At 43.2% G+C, this 19,701-nt stretch overlaps 1 protein-coding gene across 3 annotated transcripts in view; it reads right to left on the bottom strand.

Moving 5' to 3' along the window:
• CCDC149 (coiled-coil domain containing 149) overlaps nt 1–19,701 on the bottom strand; it is a 110,510-nt gene that overhangs the window by 10,071 nt on the left and 80,738 nt on the right. For all 3 annotated transcript variants that reach the window (XR_002733853.1, XM_023223048.1, XM_023223047.1), the window contains exons 10-11: nt 11,398–11,474; nt 8,982–9,098 (exon numbers count right to left, since the gene is read on the bottom strand). Coding sequence is in view for 2 of the 3 variants with exons in the window: in XM_023223048.1 (XP_023078816.1) it covers nt 8,982–9,098; nt 11,398–11,474 (194 nt within the window). In the remaining variant the exon portion in view is untranslated. The remainder of the gene's footprint in view (nt 1–8,981; nt 9,099–11,397; nt 11,475–19,701) is intronic.

The raw sequence follows: 19,701 nt of genomic DNA, 5'->3' as shown, positions 1-19,701 counted from the left end.
ATCCTTCAGTCTATCCTGTGTCCCCCCTGCCTGTGAGGCCTCCTACATCTCCCTCCCTACCCTGTAGCATACTTTCCCATTGGCCGCATGCTCCTCACAAGCTGTTTCTCCCTGTAGTCTCTCCTTCAATCTAGTTCTGTGAGCATGATATATTAGTTCCCTATAGCTGCTGCAACAAATAACCACAGATGTAGTGGCTTAAAACACACTTATTCCCTTATAACTCTGGAATCTGAAGTCCAAAAAAATTTCACTGGGGCTGGGCACAGTGGTTCATGCCTGTAATCCCAGCACTTTGGGAGGCTGAGGCGGGTGGATCACCTGAGGTCAGGAGTTCAAGACTATCCTGGCCAACACAGAGAAACCGTGTCTCTACTAAAAATACAAAAATTAGCCAAGTGTGGTGGTGCGCGTCTGTAATGCCAGCTACTCAGGAAGCTGAGGCAGGAGAATCAATTGAACCCGGGAGGCAGAGGTTGCAGTGAGCCGATATTGTGTCAAAGCATTCCAGCCTGGGTGATGGAGCGAGACTCTGACTCAAAAAAAAAGAAAAAAAAAAATATTTCACTGGGCCAAAACCAAGGTTGTGCTCCCTTGGAGGCCCTGGGGCAGAATCCATTTCCTGCCTCTCCCAGTTTCTGATGGCTGCCAGGATTCCTTGGTTTGTGGCTGCATCCTTGCTATCTCTGCTGCCATGGTCACACTGCCTTTTTATCTGTGTGTGCACAATCTCTCTCTTGCCTCCTTCTTGAAAGGATACATGATATTGCATTTTTGGCCCACCTGAATAATCCAGGATAATCTCCTAATCTCAAGATCCACAAATCAATCATATCAGCAAAGGCATTTCACCATATAAGGTAACATTTACAGGTTTCAGGGAATTGGACTCGAAATCTTTGAGGGTCAGTATTCAACCTCCTACACATGCCTTCCCAGTTTCCTTTGTTGATTCTGATATTTCCTTCTGGCCCCTCTGAGGACACTTTCCCCAGTGATCTGCCATCTGTTTCTCTTCATTCATTCTCACTCTTTGGCTATCATCTGACCTTAATTCCTGCCTCTGAGTACAGCTCCCAGATCTACATCGATGGCTCTGCTAGCTTCTTGTAGAAGATACAGACCCACGTTTCTGGCTGCCAATAGGATCCTCTACCTGGAAAATCTGCTGGCACTTTCCAGAAGATAGTTTTCCCCCATAGAGTCCCTTTCGTTTGCAGTTTCAGTAATGCTTCATAGTCACATGGGCTTAAGACCTTGAAGACCAGTCAATGCTAAGTCCTGTCTTTGTCCCTCTGTATTAGTCTGTTTTCATGCTGCTAATAAAGACATACCCAAGACTGGGTAATTTATAAAGGAAAGAGGTTAAATGGACTCAGTTCCACATGGGTGGGGAGGCCTCACAATCATGGCGGAAGATGAAAGAAGCGCAAAGGGACATCTTACATGGCGGCAGGCAAGAGAACATGTGCAGAGGAACTTTCATTTATGAAACCATCAGATCTTGTGAGACTTATTCGCTACCAAGAGAACAGTATGGGGGAAACCAACCCCATGTTTCAATTATCTCCACCTGGCCCCACCCTTGACATGTGGAGATGATTACCATTCAAGGTGAGAGCTGGGTGAGGACCCAGCCAAACCATATCAGCCTCAGTGCTAGAGACTGAATCCTTGTGTCCTCCCAACATTCATACTGAGGCCCTAATCCCCAGTGTGATGGTATTTGGAGGTGAGGCCTTTGGGAGGTACTCAGGGTTAGAAGAGTCATGAAATGGGTCCCTCATAATGGGATGTGTACCCTTATATGAAGAGGAAGGGGCCGGAACCCCCTCTCTCTCTGCCGTTTGAGGATACGGCAAGAAGGCTGCCATCAGCAAAACAGGAAGAAGGCCCTCTTGAGTCACAGAATCTCTTAGCACCTTGATCTTGGACTTCCCAGCCTCTGAAACTATGAGAAATAAATGTCTGCTTATTGTTGAAAACACTCAGTCTATGGTAGTCTGTTATAGCAGCCTGAACTGACTAAGACACTCAGAAATGTTCCTTGCATCTGCCCACTCTTCTCTTTGCCCAACACCAAACATTGCTTGGATTTCTAAGGTTTCTAGATAAATTGCTGAGGCATATTACCCCATGGTTCAGCTGGATGTGACTTTTAGACCATCCCCCCAGCCAATGAACAGGTAAGCATTCAGAAGGCAAGTGCAAACAATGCCTAATATTTCTGGAACTCAGACCCTGGCAGGTGACAGGTATGTGGTGACAATTTATAAGATGAATTTACAAGGATTATTTCATAATTTAGAAAAAACGTGTATTTAAAAACACATGAGACTAAGCATGTGGTTAGATACTTTAGGTTAAATATAACCTAAAAAGGGCCGGGCACGGTGGTTCACGCCTATAATCCCAGCACTTTGGGAGGCTAGAGAGGCAGATCACGAGGTCAGGAGTTCAAGACCAGCCTGGTTCACATGGTAAAACCCTGTCTCTACTAAAAAAATATAAAAAATTAGCCGGGTTTGGTGGTGTGTGCCTGTAGTCCCAGCTACTCAGGAGGCTGAGGCAGAAGAATCGCTTGAACCCAGGAGGTGGAGGTTGCAGTGAGCCAAGATCGAGCCACTGCACGCCAGCCTGGGCGACAGAGCTAGACTTTGTCTCAAAATAAAAAAATAAATAAATAAAACCTAAAAAAGAAATATAATCTAACAAGTTTGAATTAAAATGGAGCTTAGAATTTCTGCAACATGTAACAATGTTATTACATCTGTGATCCATTCTAATTTTAATACAACATAAAAGTATTGATATGACATAAAAGTATTGATTGATATGCATGGTATGTGGTGAGCATTTCTTAATTACATAATTGAATACACTTTCGAGCATTTATTTATTTAATCAAATGTTTAGAAGTTTTTAAATGACTGAACCTTGGTAAAAACTCTGAGAAGCTCTAGAAGAAATGAAAGAGTGAAATCAGAGGGACTTTAAGACTAAAATGAAACTACCAAGATGAAGGGTGGAGCACAAGGAAGAGAAAATGATCACAGACAGAAGCAGAGATGTGATAACAAACATCAGTATCAACAGAGAAGAGGACTGTGGGTTTCAGCTGAGCAAGGTGGGTCTTGGCTGCTGTCACCACACCCTATGGCTATAATTCTCCTGACATAAATTTGCCTTTCACATTCAAAATAAGTTTCCATTTCCTTTAGCCTTTTTGATGACCACAGACAAATCCCCGGGACAGAATTTTGACCAAATCTACTTGATGCTTTCTGAAGGCTGCATTTAGTCACAGACAACTATGTTTATTCTCCTAAGAATTCACTGACCTCAGTAAGCATTGTATCTGCAAAGGAGACCATTACTTGTGCTTACAATGAAATACATGAATGTAATAAAGCAAGCCTTGATTTTTTAAAAAAAATAGCTATTCAGATCTGTTCAGCCAGGATGAGGTATGTTAGTTCCTGATGCGCAATGTACAGATGTATAGATGTGTGAATAAATCAAACCTGGATTTTGAAAAAACAACTATTTAGATCTGTTTAGCAAGGATGAGGTATGTTGGTTTCTAACAGGTTCCTTTGATTCTAGTCTCCTCCTGCACTAATCCAACCTGTTGCGAGACAGGAACCTTCCCTAAAGCTTTGCTACCTAAAGTGTGGTTCATGGACCAGTAGTGGCAGCATCACCTGGGGACTTATTAAACATGCAGGGTTTCAGGCTCTACTCCAGAATGACTGGTTCTGAACCTTCACTTTAATAAGATCCTGGGTGATGTGGGTGCACACTTCAGTTTGAGCAGCACTGCAAGCTTGAAGCACAAATCTCACCATGTCTTTGCCCAGCTATACATCATTTAAAGGCTGCCAGTGTCTCGGGAGCAAAGCCTAAGCTCATAACCTGACATTCAAGGCCTTCCGCGACTAACATCCATCTACATTTCTACCTGGCAAACCAACTCTTCTTTTTCCCTCTACTCCAGCCACACTGGCCCTTCATGTCGCCCACCCCTGTCCCCAGCACCTATAACTTAGAAAGTTGATTCCTCCATGACTATCATTCTCTCTTGTATGTCCCAGGGATGAACTTCAAGAGTCACCTCCACCTCCACATCTTCCATGATGCCTATTTGATTAAATCTGGCCAGAAGTAATACTCCTACCTTAAACATAGAAACTTGCCTGATTAATTTTTTAACCTTGTTCCATAGTGGGGACTCAATAATAAATAGCTTATTAAATGTTTGAATATATGAACAATATACATGAATGCGTGAATCCATGAATATATGAGTACATCTCTTTAAATACCATTCGTTAATATATGGAAGCAATCCTTGAATTTATGGTATTAATTTAAGGTTGTATTCAAGTTGCTACTCTAAAAGTTCTTAAAATGGTACTTTTGAAAAAGAAAGACAAAGATTTCTGACTTGCACAAACATTTATCTACATCTAAATTATGTAATCACATAATTTTCATGCTCACAGATGAAAATTTTTATAGTGGTCATACAGGGGACATGAGAAACAGTGGGTCAAAATGAGCAGGTTTCCAGCATTGTGTGGAGGCTTTATTTAAAAGGAGTAAATTACGGTACTTGCAGCAGCTAAATTTTTCACCAACGTGAGACGAATAAACTCCTTCTAGAAATTACTCTTATGAAATTACTTCTTCCAGGACACTTAATAGTATATTCTAGTGCCCCTGAAAAATTAATTAACCTTATTCGTAACAACCTAACCCCTAAACCATCTGCGGTGTGTTTTTACTGGAGGTCAGCTTAATCTTCTCTACCTTAATTTACATCTAAGTGAGGGTGGTCTAAATTACACAGGGGACTTTCAGTTGCTGGTATTTTGCCTTGTGCCATTTTGTTAGATGACATTCTGCTCATGTCCAGAGGTATGAGTCTCTTTTAATATGGTAAACCTCTGAGATTAGCAGGGAGAACTTTTTAAGCAGCGGGTGCGGGGGAGTGTGTGTGGGGCCAACACCGCTGTCCTCATTAGAGGTTACAACACAGCCACAATAAGAGGAATGTACTCAGGCTGTAATCCTACTCTGTTTACTTTTTCTGAGAAAGGCTAGATTTTCAGAGCCTCAGGACCACAGACCTACAGGAGCCAGGATCTAGGACTGGATTGTAAGTCAATAGCAGGATTTACCAACCCACTCCCCCATTCTTTTCAAATCTAAATTTTAATTTTTAATTTAATTTTTTTTTTTCTTTGAGACAGGATCTCACATTGTGTACCGTGCCACGATCACAGCTCACTGCAGCCACAACCTCCTGGGCTCAAGGGATCCTTCTGCTTCAGCCTCCCGAGTACCTGGGACTACAGGCATGTGCCACCACTTGCAGCTAATGTTTTAATTTTCTTTTTTAGAAATGGAGTCTCACTATGCTGCCCAGGCTGGTCTCAAATTCCTGGCCTCAAGTGATCCTCTCACCTCAGTCTCCCACACTGCTGGGATTACAAGTATGAGCCACCCTTAGACTATTTTTTTTTTTAATCCAAAAGATACCTAAAATTATACTCAAGTCATTATCCGGAGACAAAAACAAGTTACTAAAAATGTCACGAGCATTGAGCTATCACTGGGACCTCTGGTTACTTGCTGTGGGAGCAAAATCCTCCTTTGAAGATTCTAGAATCTTAACTCTTAAGCTGTGGGTGTTTTATTTTTAAGGACAGACACATAGCATTGCCATTTCTATAAAATATTTCTGAACCAGTCAAGAATAGGAAAATATTACAAATAATAGTAATTATTTGGTGTTTTAGCAAACAGAATCATTAACACTTATTATTAATAATGATACATGTATCAATGATGAGGAGGCAATGAACAGCTACAAATGCATTATGACACAAATAATGTGGAAAGAAAAAATATTTCCCCTAAAAGATAAAGCAACAGTATCTCTTTGTTTAAAAGATTGCTAATCACCCAAAAGTGTGTCCCCCGCTCCCCACTGCCACTGGCCCGAAGGGGCGATTCATCTTCCTTTGTTAGCTGCTCTCTGATAGGCTTTGTCCTCCCAAGTGTGCGCTGCTTTCAGTTGGAATTGATCACAGATGCGACAGTGATGAGGCCATCCCGGACGCTGACAGCCACGGCGTAAATGCTTCCTTGTTCCCACCCAGTGCTGTCGGAGGATGGGATAGGAACAATGAGAGCTAATGATGCAACTCTGGAAGCTATCATTTTGAATCAGTCCGTGACTTACACTGTCCTTGTGAAAATCAAGCCAGGCTCATGCTCCATTTCAGGTTAGCAGGCCCAGGTCCACCCCGAGGCTCAGCAAGCCCAGAACAGACAGAAGGCTTTGGATCTCCATGTGGACGTTGGATGCTGGCATGGCATAACCACCATCCAAGACATGCTCCAAATCACACAGGGGGCCACGGTGATCCAGGCCAGCCTTACAAGCAGCCACGTGAGGCTGGCTGCAAAGACCCAGCCTTGCTTTCTGGCCAGTGTGGAACCAATTAAAGTCAGGTTCTCTCTCTAGAAATTCTCCCCACATGTACTTGGGGGGTAACCTTTCTGTTCAAATCCCAGATATGTCCTGGCTTCTACCACTCCATGAACTATTATGGTCTTATGATCAGACTCTCAACCCTGTTGGCTTATCTGGGTCTTCATACTCAGTGATAAGAAGTGGTCTTCTTACCACTCCACGTGCTATTATGAGTGATTTAAAGCAATGACTATGCATTATTTTTCATGAGCCTTTGGGTCAGATGGGTGGTTCCGGTTCTGCTAATCTAAGCTCAGCTCGGCAAGGCTCCCTCGTCCGTATGCAAGAGAAAGCTTGCAGAGCCTAGCTTAGATTAGCAGAACCACCCATCTGACCCAAAGACTCATGAAAAACAATACATAGTTGTCGCTTTAAGTTCCACATTTTGAGTTGGTTTGTTACCCAATAATAGCTAACTGACACAGCTGGTTAGTCCATTTAGCTGAGAGCAGTTTTTAGGGCAGACAATCATGAGGTTGGAAAGGTAGGCTAGGCCAGGCTGCAGAGTTGAGATGTTAAGTGGAAGACAGTGGAGAGCCACTTGGGATTTTTGAGCACGGCACAAATGTGATGAAACAGTACTCCAAAAGCTTTATTCTATAGTAGCAGGATGAAGATGAGAATAAAGCAAAGACAGTCAGGGAGGATGGAAAACCAGGAGAGGAGCCCTCCTGACAAGAAAATGAGGGCCTGAACCATGCCAGAGGCGGTAGGTCCCGAGGTGTGAAAACTCTGCAGAAAGAGTTGAGTGAAAGAACACATGTAGATGGAGACAGAAAGTTGACAGTGGTTGACAGCTCCAAGGTTTTGAGCCTGAAAAGCTGAGAGGGTGACAAAAAAAGAAGGAAGAAAGCAGGAAGAGTTGGCAATGCCATGCTTGAGAAGTCCATGGAGTATTCAGGGCAAGGGAAGCTGGGGCTCTGGGAAATGTGGGGTGTAACTCTGCAGATGGAACCCTGCAGGGGAAAATACTTTGAGAGTATTTTATGGAGGTAATGATTAAAGGCATGAGTCTGAGCAAGAGAAGATGGAAATGTGGATGTATATTGTTTATCTACTGCTGTGTAACGAATTACATCAAACCTAGCAGCTTAAGACTCAGAAGTCTGAAAACAGTTGAGCTGGGTGGTTCTGGCTAATGGTCTCTCACGAGGCACCCATGAAATGCTGCCCAGGGCTGTTGGCATCTGAAGGCTTGACTACGGCTGGAGAATCTCCTTCCAGGATGTCTCACTCAAGTGGCTGATGGTTGGAGGCCTCAGCTCCACACCACGTGAACAGTGTGGACAGCTGCTTGAGTGTCCTCATGACATGGCTGTCAGCCTCCTCCAGAGTAAACAACCCGAGAGCGCGTAAGGGACAAGTCTCATGTCTTTTATGACCTGGATGCAGAACTCACATACCCTCACTTCTGTATTCTATTAATCAGACAGACTGATCCTGATATGACATGGAAGACGGTTACACAGAGGCATGAACACCAAGGGGTAGGGAACATTTGGTGCATTCTCGGAAGCTGGCTGCTACACTGGGGTGACAGAACAAGACAAGCAAAACTTCAGAAGATAACAAGTTTGTTGGGAAGACAAGACTCCCACATGGGAAGAGATCAGGCTCTCAAACCTGTTGGCTCATCTGGGTGTCTATATAGGTCTTTGATCCCTTCCAGAACACCCTGCCTCCAGAACTGTCTATCTGGTAGAGGATGAGCTTTTCTCTCTATTCTACTGCTTTGCAGACTTCCCATGTACCAGGCAACGTGCCAAGATTTTCCTGAGGTTGATATGATTGTGTCACTGTTTTAAAGGGAAGAAAACTGAGGCTGAAGTCTCCAGCCCAAGTTCTCATAGCCAATGTGATATGGAACTGGCCATGAACCCATGTTGTTCAGCTCCAGGGTCCTCACTATTTATTTTTTGAGATGGAGTCTTGCTCTATTCCCCAGGCTGGAGTGCTGTGGTACAATCTTGGCTCACAGCAACCTCTGCCTCCTGGGTTCAAGTGATTCTCCTGTCTCAGCCTCCTGAGTAGCTGGGACTACAGGCATGCCCCACCACACCCGGCTAATTTTTGTATTTTTAGTAGAGACGGGGTTTCACCATGTTGGCCAGGCTGGTCCTGAACTCCTGAGCTCAGGTGAAACACCCACCTCCACTCCCAAAGTGCTGGAATTACAGGTGTGAGCCACTGCACCTGGCGCGGGGTCCTCACCCTTAACCTCTCTGCCAACATGCCTAGAGAGCAGGGGACCGCATGCTGTAGTTAAAACCTCCCAACAACATGAACCCACAGAAGCAACAAGAGGAAATCTGAGGAATATCCCAGTGATGCCAAAGCAGCAGCAGGAAGGGGAAGCGGAAGAGACCGACGTTCACTGAGCCACTCCTCTGTGGCAGGCACAGTCCAGGTAAAGACGGAGAAATTGAGGCGTACTTACCATCCTTGGGATCTGCTTTGTTCTCAGTGGGCTGCTCGACAAACTTCAGCAGTGGGGATCTCGACCTCTGTCCACTAGGAAGAGTGGGGTCGCTGAACAGTATGGTGTCCTTTCCCCCTGTTGCGGAAAAGGGGAAAATGGATGTCTTGTATCATCAGTGGAGCTGGGTTACATTTAGGCCCACACACTTAACTGGCTCAGGGCTGGCTGCCCACAGACACTACCATTGAAGGGAAGCCTGCTACGACTGCTGACATCCTACATACTTCTTTACACTATTGCACCACCCTAGCCCTAGCCCTTGCACACACACACACACACACACACACATACAATCCTTATCATTAATTTAGTATTGAATTGTAGGCCATTTCTTACTTTCCTCTCAGACTCTGCTCTCCAGTTGGCTAAACACTATGATTTGACTCCTACTTTGGGAAAGAAAGAAGAGGAAGAGGAGGGGGAAGAGGAGAAAAAGATTGTATTGTGTCTTATTCCACAATTCAGTAGTTTAAATGGAGTCACAAAAAACAATGAGCAGACAGAACAGACTGATCTGATCTATACTAGAAGAGGCTCTTTTTCCCTTTACTTTCAACATGGTTTGAAAACATCATAACATGTTTCTTCATCATAACATCCTTCACCACTGCAAAAGGTCAATGCTATTGCCATGACATAAACTGTATCAGATCTGGGGAGCTGCCACTCTTTCCTGTCCTCCCATTTTGTATCTATGTGGAGACCAGAGATTAGAACAAACAGGGCCACAGCATAAAATTCATTCAGCCAAGTCCCCAAAGCTAATTTCATCCTTTAATATTTGTTTTGTACTAATTGAATTCTCTATTTCAATTGACTATTCTAATCAGAAAAGTTCAAGGAAAGGTAGATAATGCATTTCTACTTATTTACATGCAGGGATGACATAATGCACTGCTGATGTTAGCCACAAAAACAAGATATTTTAAACAGAACATACTCCCAAATCCTACTGAAACATTGTAGCTCAGGCCTTCAGGCAGCAAAAGGAAAAAAGGAAATAGTTGTTATTGCATAATAGCCATTTGAAGTTGTACCTAGACCAAACAAAACCACAGAAAATTCTCGGCATCTGTTCACTCAAGTAACTTCCATCTTTTAATATAAATTGTAGAAATGAAACAGTGAGAAATTTCACCGAGTCATTTTGAGAAAAAAAAAATCAAAAGCCCCATACACGCACAGACATGGCAATCTCACTGTACAAACATGATCAATTTGCCCAACTATGTTGAAATTCAATGCAATAAAAGAAAGGCCTTCCTAGAAGATGAGGCTTTAACAGCATCAAAAGATTCTTGTGCAGAAATGGATCATTCAAATCCCAGGACTGTATCCGGCAGTAATCAGTTCTGTTAGGTCTTTTGACATCAAATTCAAGGAATCACTGCTAAAAATTCCAATTCTTGAAACACACATCCAGGCAACCTAAGGCAGCGATTCACGTTTACATTTCAGAAAATGTGTTGTTGTCCACCTGCCTCCCTGTGCTGACTTTTACTGATCGTCCATTCCAGGGAAGCACTCATATGATTCAAGGATGAAGGAGATTGGTTTGTGCGGAAGGTTAAGTAACTAAAACTAGAGGTACAGCGTGGTTTCCAGGGAAAGGGGAGATGGTGGAAATGGTAAATACAAGTTTCTGAAGAGTAAAAAGTCAACGGGGAATGGCTGACTGGGGTCTCACAAAAGGAGTATTTTACCAAGACAAGTGGGAAAAATACAGCTAATTAAAGTAGAACACCAGAGCTTCCAAATACAGTGTACAACTGGAAAAAAAAAAAATCACAGAAAATTCAGATTTTCAGACTAAGTAAAAACGGGTGGGGGAAGGGAAGAGAAGGAGGTAGTGGAGTACATTTTGGGTTAGAAAAATTGTTGGTTTTTATATTCATTTTTAGTACTGGTGATTAAATTGGACAAATCTTTGTATGTTCTTAGATTCAATTTTAGGACTGGTGATTAAATTGCACAAATCTTTATTAAGTTCTTATATTAACTTTTAGGGCCGATAATTAAATTGAGCAAATTGAATAAATCTTTATAGGATATCTACAGATTAAAAGAAAAGAAACAATTGACTACATTCACAAAAGTTAAAAAAAATATAGACACAGTGACAATTTCAGAATTCTGGTTTGCTAAACTTCACAGTTCCACAGATGAGACCCTGAATATTTATTGCATTTTTCTGATTCTACCCCCAGCCTGCCATGTAGTTTCTAAATTTAGAACACTTGTAGATGTTTTCAGCAATGATCTAGTTTAAATAAGGTAGAATAAAAGGACTTTAAAAAGGTAGAAGATTCTTGTAAATTATGTGGGAGTTTCATTTCTTAAAAAAGGAAAATAGTTTTCATGAAGTTCTGTTTACCTGGAAGACTCCACAAACCAGAAACTTCCAGAGTTCTTAATTTTTTTTCCAGCTCAGCCACCCGATTCCCTAGGATTCTGAAAAAAGGGGAGAAGACGACAGTCGATTTTTGAGCTTCCTGTCAGCCCGCAGCTCTGGAAATCCCACTGGTGCCCTAGTAGAAAAGTTTGGAGATTTATGATATATGCTAAAAACAGAGCATTTGTACGTATGTGTGTGTAAATAATATGTGCTCTATTGCAAGTGCATATGCAAATAGAAAGTACATAAATGATTAAAAACAATACTCAAATACCATGAAAGTGAGCCCTCTTCCAAAAGGTAGTTTTCCTGGGAAGCTAAATGATGACTCCACCGCTGCCCAAATCATTTGATGGAATCTCTATTTAAGAAATGCTCATTGCAAAGAAGACAATAAATTTTGAATACCCTTAATAGTATCACACCTTGATTCTTTGAGGGTGAATCTGATTTTTGGAAACAACCAGGTCTGAAAAATAAGATGGATGGTCACGCTTGGTAATGTTGTTTTGAGTCAATAAATAATACCATCAGCCTTCTTAGACCCAGGTCTTACTGATGTCCACATTCTTGACATTTAGCACAATACCTGATACATGGGAAGTATTTGATAAATATATTTGATTAAATAAATACCTTTCTTTTTTCATGACTCATAATTAGCTATGGGAAGAATGAAAAGAGATATTTCAAAAGAGTTTTCAGTAATTGCAGAATCATTAGAATAATTACATTGTTTTCCAAGCTGACCATTCTGAGTCACTAAGATATATAAATTCTAGAATGTGTGTATTTGAAAAGACCATAATGTTTACTTGGAAGCCAAACTCTCACTACATGCATGGATAGACATGGGGCATACATACTCCCGCATCACTCTATAAAATATTAAATATAGTTGGGAAATGATTTAATAGTCCTCTAAAACTTGAATCACTTCCCATTGGGCTGGAAATTGAAAAACCAGTCTTTATTTTATTTGGGGGATTTTCTTGGCACTGCTGTGCTAAAATAATGTGGAAATCACCTTAATAGCAAAGTTTCAATTCCTTTCAGCAAGATAAATCAGAACACTAGAATTATTCTCCTCTCTCTCTTTATATTCCAGAGATAGCTACACACACCCACATACACACAGAGACATGAATATGTATATATCTGCACATACATATGGCTGTGGATTCATCCTTGTTTTACCTGAATTGACTTGTATCATCTTAATTAATATTCCCTTTGAGTTCACAGAAAACTCAGGAATTACTCTATGTGGTTTTCTTCCATCTAGGTACTTAGAGCTTTTCTTCTTTTCCCTAAGTCTTAAAATTATGCATAGTCTTCATCAATTACTTTCCACTTTCATTCCATTTGTTGGGTCTCTTTTGCTTTCATGTCCCTGACCCTTCAATAGGCGCTATCCTTTGTAATCTCGCTTTCCATATTTTGCTCAGACCTTCTGATCCAAGCTCCCTTTTTACCAGCTGATGAGTTTGAGATGCAATCACAACAGTGTTCAAGTTGATGCCTGTTTCTTAACGAGATCAGATCATCTGTAGGTGGCTGCTTCTTGGAAACAAAAGATAAGGCTTAACTCTTCCGTGGAGGTGGAGGGATGCCGTCTGAGCAGCATTTGAAGGTGTGGTGAAGAGATACTGGGTTATATTTTTTCTGATGTTTCAGGATAACACAGCCGTTTCTCTCAGAAATGGAACGAAGTGAATTTCCTGGTGTCCCCAGCAATCTACTTTCAGGGCCTCTGACTAAGTTTGTCAGTGCTTTCTTCTCTGACCTGACTCTTATCAGCGTCTGATGCAGGGCTGAAGGTAGTAAAATGTACTCAGTAGAAGTTACAACAGTAGAAATAATAACAATAGTACCACCGACAACAATAGCAACTGTGTCACTGTTAACACAAACAACTAATCTTTCCTGAGTCCTTAACACACATCAGAGGCCATGCTGAACACTCACCTCATCTGTGTTACCTCATCTAACCTGACAAAAACCCTGTGGTATGCATGGTATTGTTATACTCCTTTTACACGTGGACTCTAAGGAACACAGAGGTTAAGCAACTTGCCCAAGGATGCACAGTTTATCTCAAAGTTCTGTCTTTCTCCAGCCCCCAGCAATCTCATCCACCATACTGCCCTCTTCCCTCTAGGAAGGTGAGGAACAGAAGTTAGTTAACTTGACCAAAACCATAAGCAAGACTCAGCTGGTGGTGAGACTGTATTGGAATGTAAGCCTGGACTTGCTTCTGAAGCACATGTTCATAACCAATACCCTATAATGGCACTTTAAAACCAACCTTGGCACATTCTTTCTCATGTCTGCTTGAAGTGCTCCTTAAAAACTGTTCATGTTGAAACATGGATGTGGCTGTAGCTGCCTTGCAAAATACAAGCCACAATGCTTCAAATGGCAAAGAGGATCTCTGCTAGCTTCACACTGAAAGAATGTGGCAGGGAGCCCACTGAACCCTGGTGTGACGCAGCCCAGGGAGAGAAGAGGGGCTATTTACATCTTAGTAGCCAGCAGCATGGATAGGTGGAGAGAACAGCAGGAGCCGAGTCCATTAAATTTAGTTTGACCAATTCAACAAACAGTTCCTGAGATCCAGCTCTGTAAAGCACTGTGCTACAGGCTGTAGGGGATAATGAGGAGAAGGAGACCCTGTCCCTGCATTTGAGAGACTAAGCGTCTGGTGGGAGACTGACTGATGCATACACACAAAAACATACATGGACGGTGCAGTGGAAGGCTTTAATAACAGCTGGTATTTGTTAATCACTTGCTGTATACCAGGTATGCACACACACTCCCTTGGTGTCCTGCAAAAACTGATGTGTCAGCTCTTGTTAGCCTTATTTTGTAGATAAGAAAACTGAGACTCAGAAAGGTCACTTAATTCACTCAGGCTTACACAGCTAGTGAGCAAAGGGGCCAGGCAAAAACATGGGCTTGAAAATACACACATGCTTATTAAAACTGTACAGCAGAAATGAAGAGCTAAGTGGAAGATGAATGGAGAGAGACCAGTAGGAACCCAGACCATGAATGACCTACCTGCCATATTGACAGCATTCAGACTTTTCTATATTGGCAATGGGGAGAGAGTGAAGGTTTTTCATTGTTGTTTTGTTTTGTTTTTTAAGACACGGAGTCTCACTCTGTTGCCCAAGCTGGAGTGCAGTGGCGTGATATCAGCTGACTGCAACCTCTGCCTCATGAGTTCAAGCAATTCTGCTGCCTCAGACTCCCAAGTAGCTGGGACTACAAGTGTACGCTGCCACACCCGGCTAACTTTTTTTGTATTTTAGTAGAGACGGGGTTTCACCATGTTGCCCAGGCTGGTTTCTAATTCCTGAGCCCAGGCAATCTGCCTGCCTCGGCATCCCAAAGTGCTAGGATTACAGGTGTGAGCCACTGTGCCCAGCCCAGTGAAGGGTTTTAAGCAAGGAAGCAGCATGAGGAAGTTTAGGCAAAGTATTCTTGATGCCTAGTTGAGAATGGAGTGGAAGGAGTGTGAGTAGAAGCAGAAAGATCAGTTAGAAGGGCATCGTCCAGGTGGGATCGACATGGTCCAAGTCAAGCCAGTGGGGATGCAGGGGTGCTACAGGAATGGGGCAATAACGAGGAGGTAGATGAGCTTGAGATGCTTGTGGGAGATCTGTGCAGACACACTGGATACAGGAAGAAAGGTAAAGATCTGAGAGTGCAGGCTGGGGGAGCGGAGTCAGTAGCTCACCACCAGAGGGTGTGAAGTCAGAAAGAACAGTGGAGGGGGCAGAGGAGAGCCAGGACAATGTGCCACCTTGGAAGCCAAGTTGAGAGGGGTGCAGATGAGAAGCGTGGTCAATACTGTCTTATTCTAGAAAGTGGTCACACCGGATGGGAGCTGAGAAGAGGCGGCTTAGAAGATGTGCCTGACACTTGAAGGAGGAATGTTTCAGGACAGTAGAGGGGATGAAATCCACAGTCCAAGGGACTGGGCTGAGACAGAAGCAGACTCTGGGAAAAGTGAATATAGCCGACTCTTCAAGTAGCTTAGCAGGGAAAAGCAGGAGATAAACGGCAGTAGCTAGAGGCCAACTCAAACTTGGGAGAGGTTTGGGGTTTTTTGTTTTTCATTTTTCTTGCAGGATGAGGGAGATTTTAAAGTTTTAAAGATTTTATTTAGTTATGGGTTGTTTTCATCATATATATGCCTAGTAGTCTAGGGAAATCTCTCAGGACGCCAGGCCTCCAGACGGCTTCCCTGCAGTGGTTTTAGATAGTAATGACATCATTGAAGGTGGGATAAGGAGTCTGTGAAGACAGAACTCACACAGGAACTGCACTACTGTGCTTGCTCTCTGGACAACACAGACAGCAGGAATACCTGAGTGAGAGTCTTTAAGGAAAGTCTGACTCTAAAGGGGAAGCAGGTAACTGTGTCTACACACCTGGAGATGCCCCTGCCTCCTCCCACCCCAAGTGGCCTCCTTTGGCATCTCTGCTCTGATCCATGACACCCTCTTGCTTTTGCTCCCCAAGATGCTGAACTTCCAAGCTCATTCACCATTGGCCAGGGAAAGAGAAGAGGAAATGGTTTCAGGCATAGCAGGAAGGATAGCAAAAGGCCAATATGTCCTCATATATTCACCACCATCTCCCCACCATGGCAAGGCATGGGTCTGGAGGGAAGGCCTGGAAAACTAAATGTGGTGCACAGTGAAAGAGCCCTTGAACAACCGCCTCATCCACAAATGCTTTGCCACCCGGTTTGAAAGACAAATGAACCTCACATCCGTTCTTTCTCGATCACCAGGTAACTGCCAACTTGCTGGCAAGAAGTAGCTCAAGCAAATTGCCTATTAATTGAACGTCGCTCAGGATGTAAAGTCCTAGGTTTCTTCATCAATTCTTCGAGACGGCTCCGGTTGGAGCCTCTCGAGGGTAGTAACTGTTGGGTAGTGGAGAACCAGCAGGGGAGCACACGCTGCTAGGAAGGAACACCTTTACTGCTATGTATAATGCTCCAACAAAATAAAGCCATTTCTTTTCTTTTTTAAATTAATTAATTATTTTTTTCTAAGATTGCAACTGGGGCATGCACACAGAGACCAAGGTAGTTTCCAGTGTATTCCAAAAGCTATTTTATTATTTCAGTTACACAAGGCTAAATCAAGGGGAGAACACAGAGACCAAAGTCACATTCTATTCTCAGCCCTCATTCCATTTGTAGTATAATTAGTTTCTTTACACGCCCCCAAATAAAACATTTATGAAAAGTATGAAACAGAGGACCTTCTAAGTATTAAAGATGGCACATTAGGCAACTTACGTACTGATTAAAAGCAATCTCCAAGATCCATTATTACAGGGGAAAAAAAAAATCAAGGTGCAGAACAATGAAAAAAGAAAGCTTTTTAAAAAATGAATACCGGTTACCATTTGTAAAAAAAAAAGACAGTATATCTATGTAAATATATAAGTATGTGTATATACATAAATGTAGTGTGCATTTGCTTATACTGTCTATGCATCCTTTGGAAGGATACATAACAAATGAGGAATGGACGTTTCTTCCAGGAAGGGGATTAAGGTAGCTGGGAGTAGTCTGGAAATACATTGCTGTTTAACCTTAAATTAATATTAAATTAAAACCACAGAGGCAAGGCATGGTGGCTCATGCCTGTAATCCCAGCACTTTGGGAGGCTGAGGTGGGCGGACCACTTCAGGTCAAGAGTTTGAGACTAGCCTGGGCAACATGGTGAAACCCTCTCTCTACTAAAAAATTACAAAAAATTAGTCAGGCGTGGCTGAGGCACAAGAATCGCTTGAACCCAGGAGGTGGAGGTTGCAGTGAGCCAAGATTGTGCCACTGCACTCCAGCCTGGGCAACAGAGCAAGACCCTGTCATAAATAAATAATTTAATAAACAAATAAACAAACCCAGAGGAGGGTTCAAAAATTATTTTAAAATAAACATGAAAAAGTACATGGAAACAAAAATAAACATGGGCAAATGAAAATGTCAGTCTTTCTCAGTGGAGGGAGAGAGTGCTATGAACCTGCGGAATGGGCATGTTTGCAGTGGGTATGGTTAGGAACACATTAGGGAACCAATCTGTCAGAGGAGGCTGGAATCGTCTGCAGAGGCATGTCAGGCTGACAGCCTGTGGATGCTGCCTTTGGCAGGTAATGGGGACTCAGCCTGCTTTGCAGGGAAGGCTAGTGGCGTGCTCAGAACTGTAGCAGGAAGGTGGGTTAGGCGGGGGGAGGTAGGGCTGGGGTCTGAGGATGGAACTGTGGGATGGTCTCCCCGAGGAAGAAGTGATGGTCAAAGGGCATAACCATTTGTGAAACATACTAGGATGGATGTTGACTGACAGAATTTGAGGAGCTGAAAGAATATCCGGAGAAACCATCAACCAGAAGTTGGAAATGTGGGTCTTGGTCTTGCTCTTGACAGGGTGGTGGGGATAAGAGATTTGAGAAGAGTCTGCAGAGAATGAGAGGCAAAGACAGAGACAGGGAATGAGGTCTCCCAGGTAGGGGAAAAAGCACCGAAGACAGAGAAAAAAGATGGAGTGGGTCTGGTGTGAGGGGTCGGGGAAGAGGTGGGAAAAGGAAATGAGACAGTGGAGAAGGCTGGAGTTTCCCGCTTGAAATCCATCTTACTTGGATTTCAGGATGAAAATCTCAATGTGAAGAATTAAAGAAGAAAGAGACTCAAAGGTGGAGTTTGGGGATACTGGTGACCTGCAAAGAAAGAATGCGGTGGGAAATGTAGGAAGAGGTCTTGGGAGGCATTAAAGCCAAGGTTATCTTTCTTTCCTGTGCATGGACTCATCCGCGACTTATAAAATCCAGAATTCTAACCTTCCCTCCCACAAATCTCCGATTCTGCATTTATAAACAAGTGTCCCCACCCCCTAGCCACTGCACCCTAGCAATTCCAACATAAGTGACCTCCCAGAATACATTTAGACAGGATGGCTGTTGAGGAAGGAGAGGAGGCCTTCTTCACAAACATTCCAGGCTGGTGGTATTTTTGAGAAAGCAGCAGGATTGAGGAAAGGCTTTGGGGACTCGGGGCAAAGAGGCAAAAGCCAGAGGAAGAGGTTGAAGAGGGTGAGAGAGGAGGTCCCAGAGGAGCAGAGGCCCAGAAGAGAAAAGATCCCAGGGACCAACAAGATGGCGGCTGGTGTACTTCCTGGAGACAGGAGTGAGCAGAACATGGGGAGACACTGGTTTCAGGGCAGCTGCAAGCTGAGGGGCTCAGGGTGAGAAGCCCCATTTTCTCAGTGAATAAGGAACTGAGGTCACCTGCTGAGAATGGACCAGGGTTCAGAAGACCTGAGAAGGCTTGAAAGATGAGGTGTTCTGTAGAGAGGGAACGACGAAGCCAGCTCATGGAGGACATTTCGTGCTGTGGGGGATGCCCATTCCTTCTTCCTCCCCTGAGAAGCATCTGCATTTCAGCATCTGGCTTTTCATTACTTGGTTAAGATTTCATTTTTTCAAGAACATTTAAACCTTCTCCTGTCAATAAATTACCCTTGTCATCCCTTTGAGATTGCCCTGCTTCCCTTTGCTGCTCTCTGCTTTCTTCCACATACATCTTCATCTCTGGTGCGATCTTCCCTTCACTCCAGCTTCTCTTTTTCTATTTTGTTTTTATAATACTTTCAATCATTTTCCACTTGCCTCTCTCCCATGCCCCTGCGTTCGTCAGGCCCCGGATTCTCTGGTCCCTCCCTTTGTCACTTGAAGCCTGGCCTTCCAGGCCCTGCTCAGTTCTCTCACACTTGCATTTTGGTTCCGGGTGAATATCTGTCTTGCAAGCAGGACCAGCTACATAATTCGCAGGGTCCAGTGCAAAATAAAAATGTGGGGCCCTCTTGTTAAAAAAAAAAAAAGACTAAGAATTCCAAGATGGTGACAGTGGAGGATCAGATCTAACGTGGGGTCCTTCTGAGCACAGGTTGCATGCCCACGAAGCCAACACCATGTGTAGTATTTGCTACTTTAAATTTATTGTTTGTTCACCATTCTCTGAACACTCTCGATATTGCCTCTGTCATCTCTAATGGCTACTTTAACCTGCTTGGTTTTACATAATATAGTCAACATGCTATAAAAACCAAATAAGACATTCCATTTTAATTACCCTGCCTTTTCACCATCTTTTTTGCTGATCTGGAAGAGTGACATGAGATTCTTTTCTAGGTCCAGCAGCCTACGGAAGTTGATGCTTGGGCGGTTTCTGCCATTCAAAGACCCTCAAGGTCATG

This window comes from Piliocolobus tephrosceles, chromosome 3, assembly GCF_002776525.5.
Source record: "Piliocolobus tephrosceles isolate RC106 chromosome 3, ASM277652v3, whole genome shotgun sequence".
NCBI lineage: Eukaryota > Metazoa > Chordata > Mammalia > Primates > Cercopithecidae > Piliocolobus > Piliocolobus tephrosceles.
Note: the sequence above shows the minus strand (reverse complement) of the source record. Positions and strands in the feature narration are given on the sequence as shown.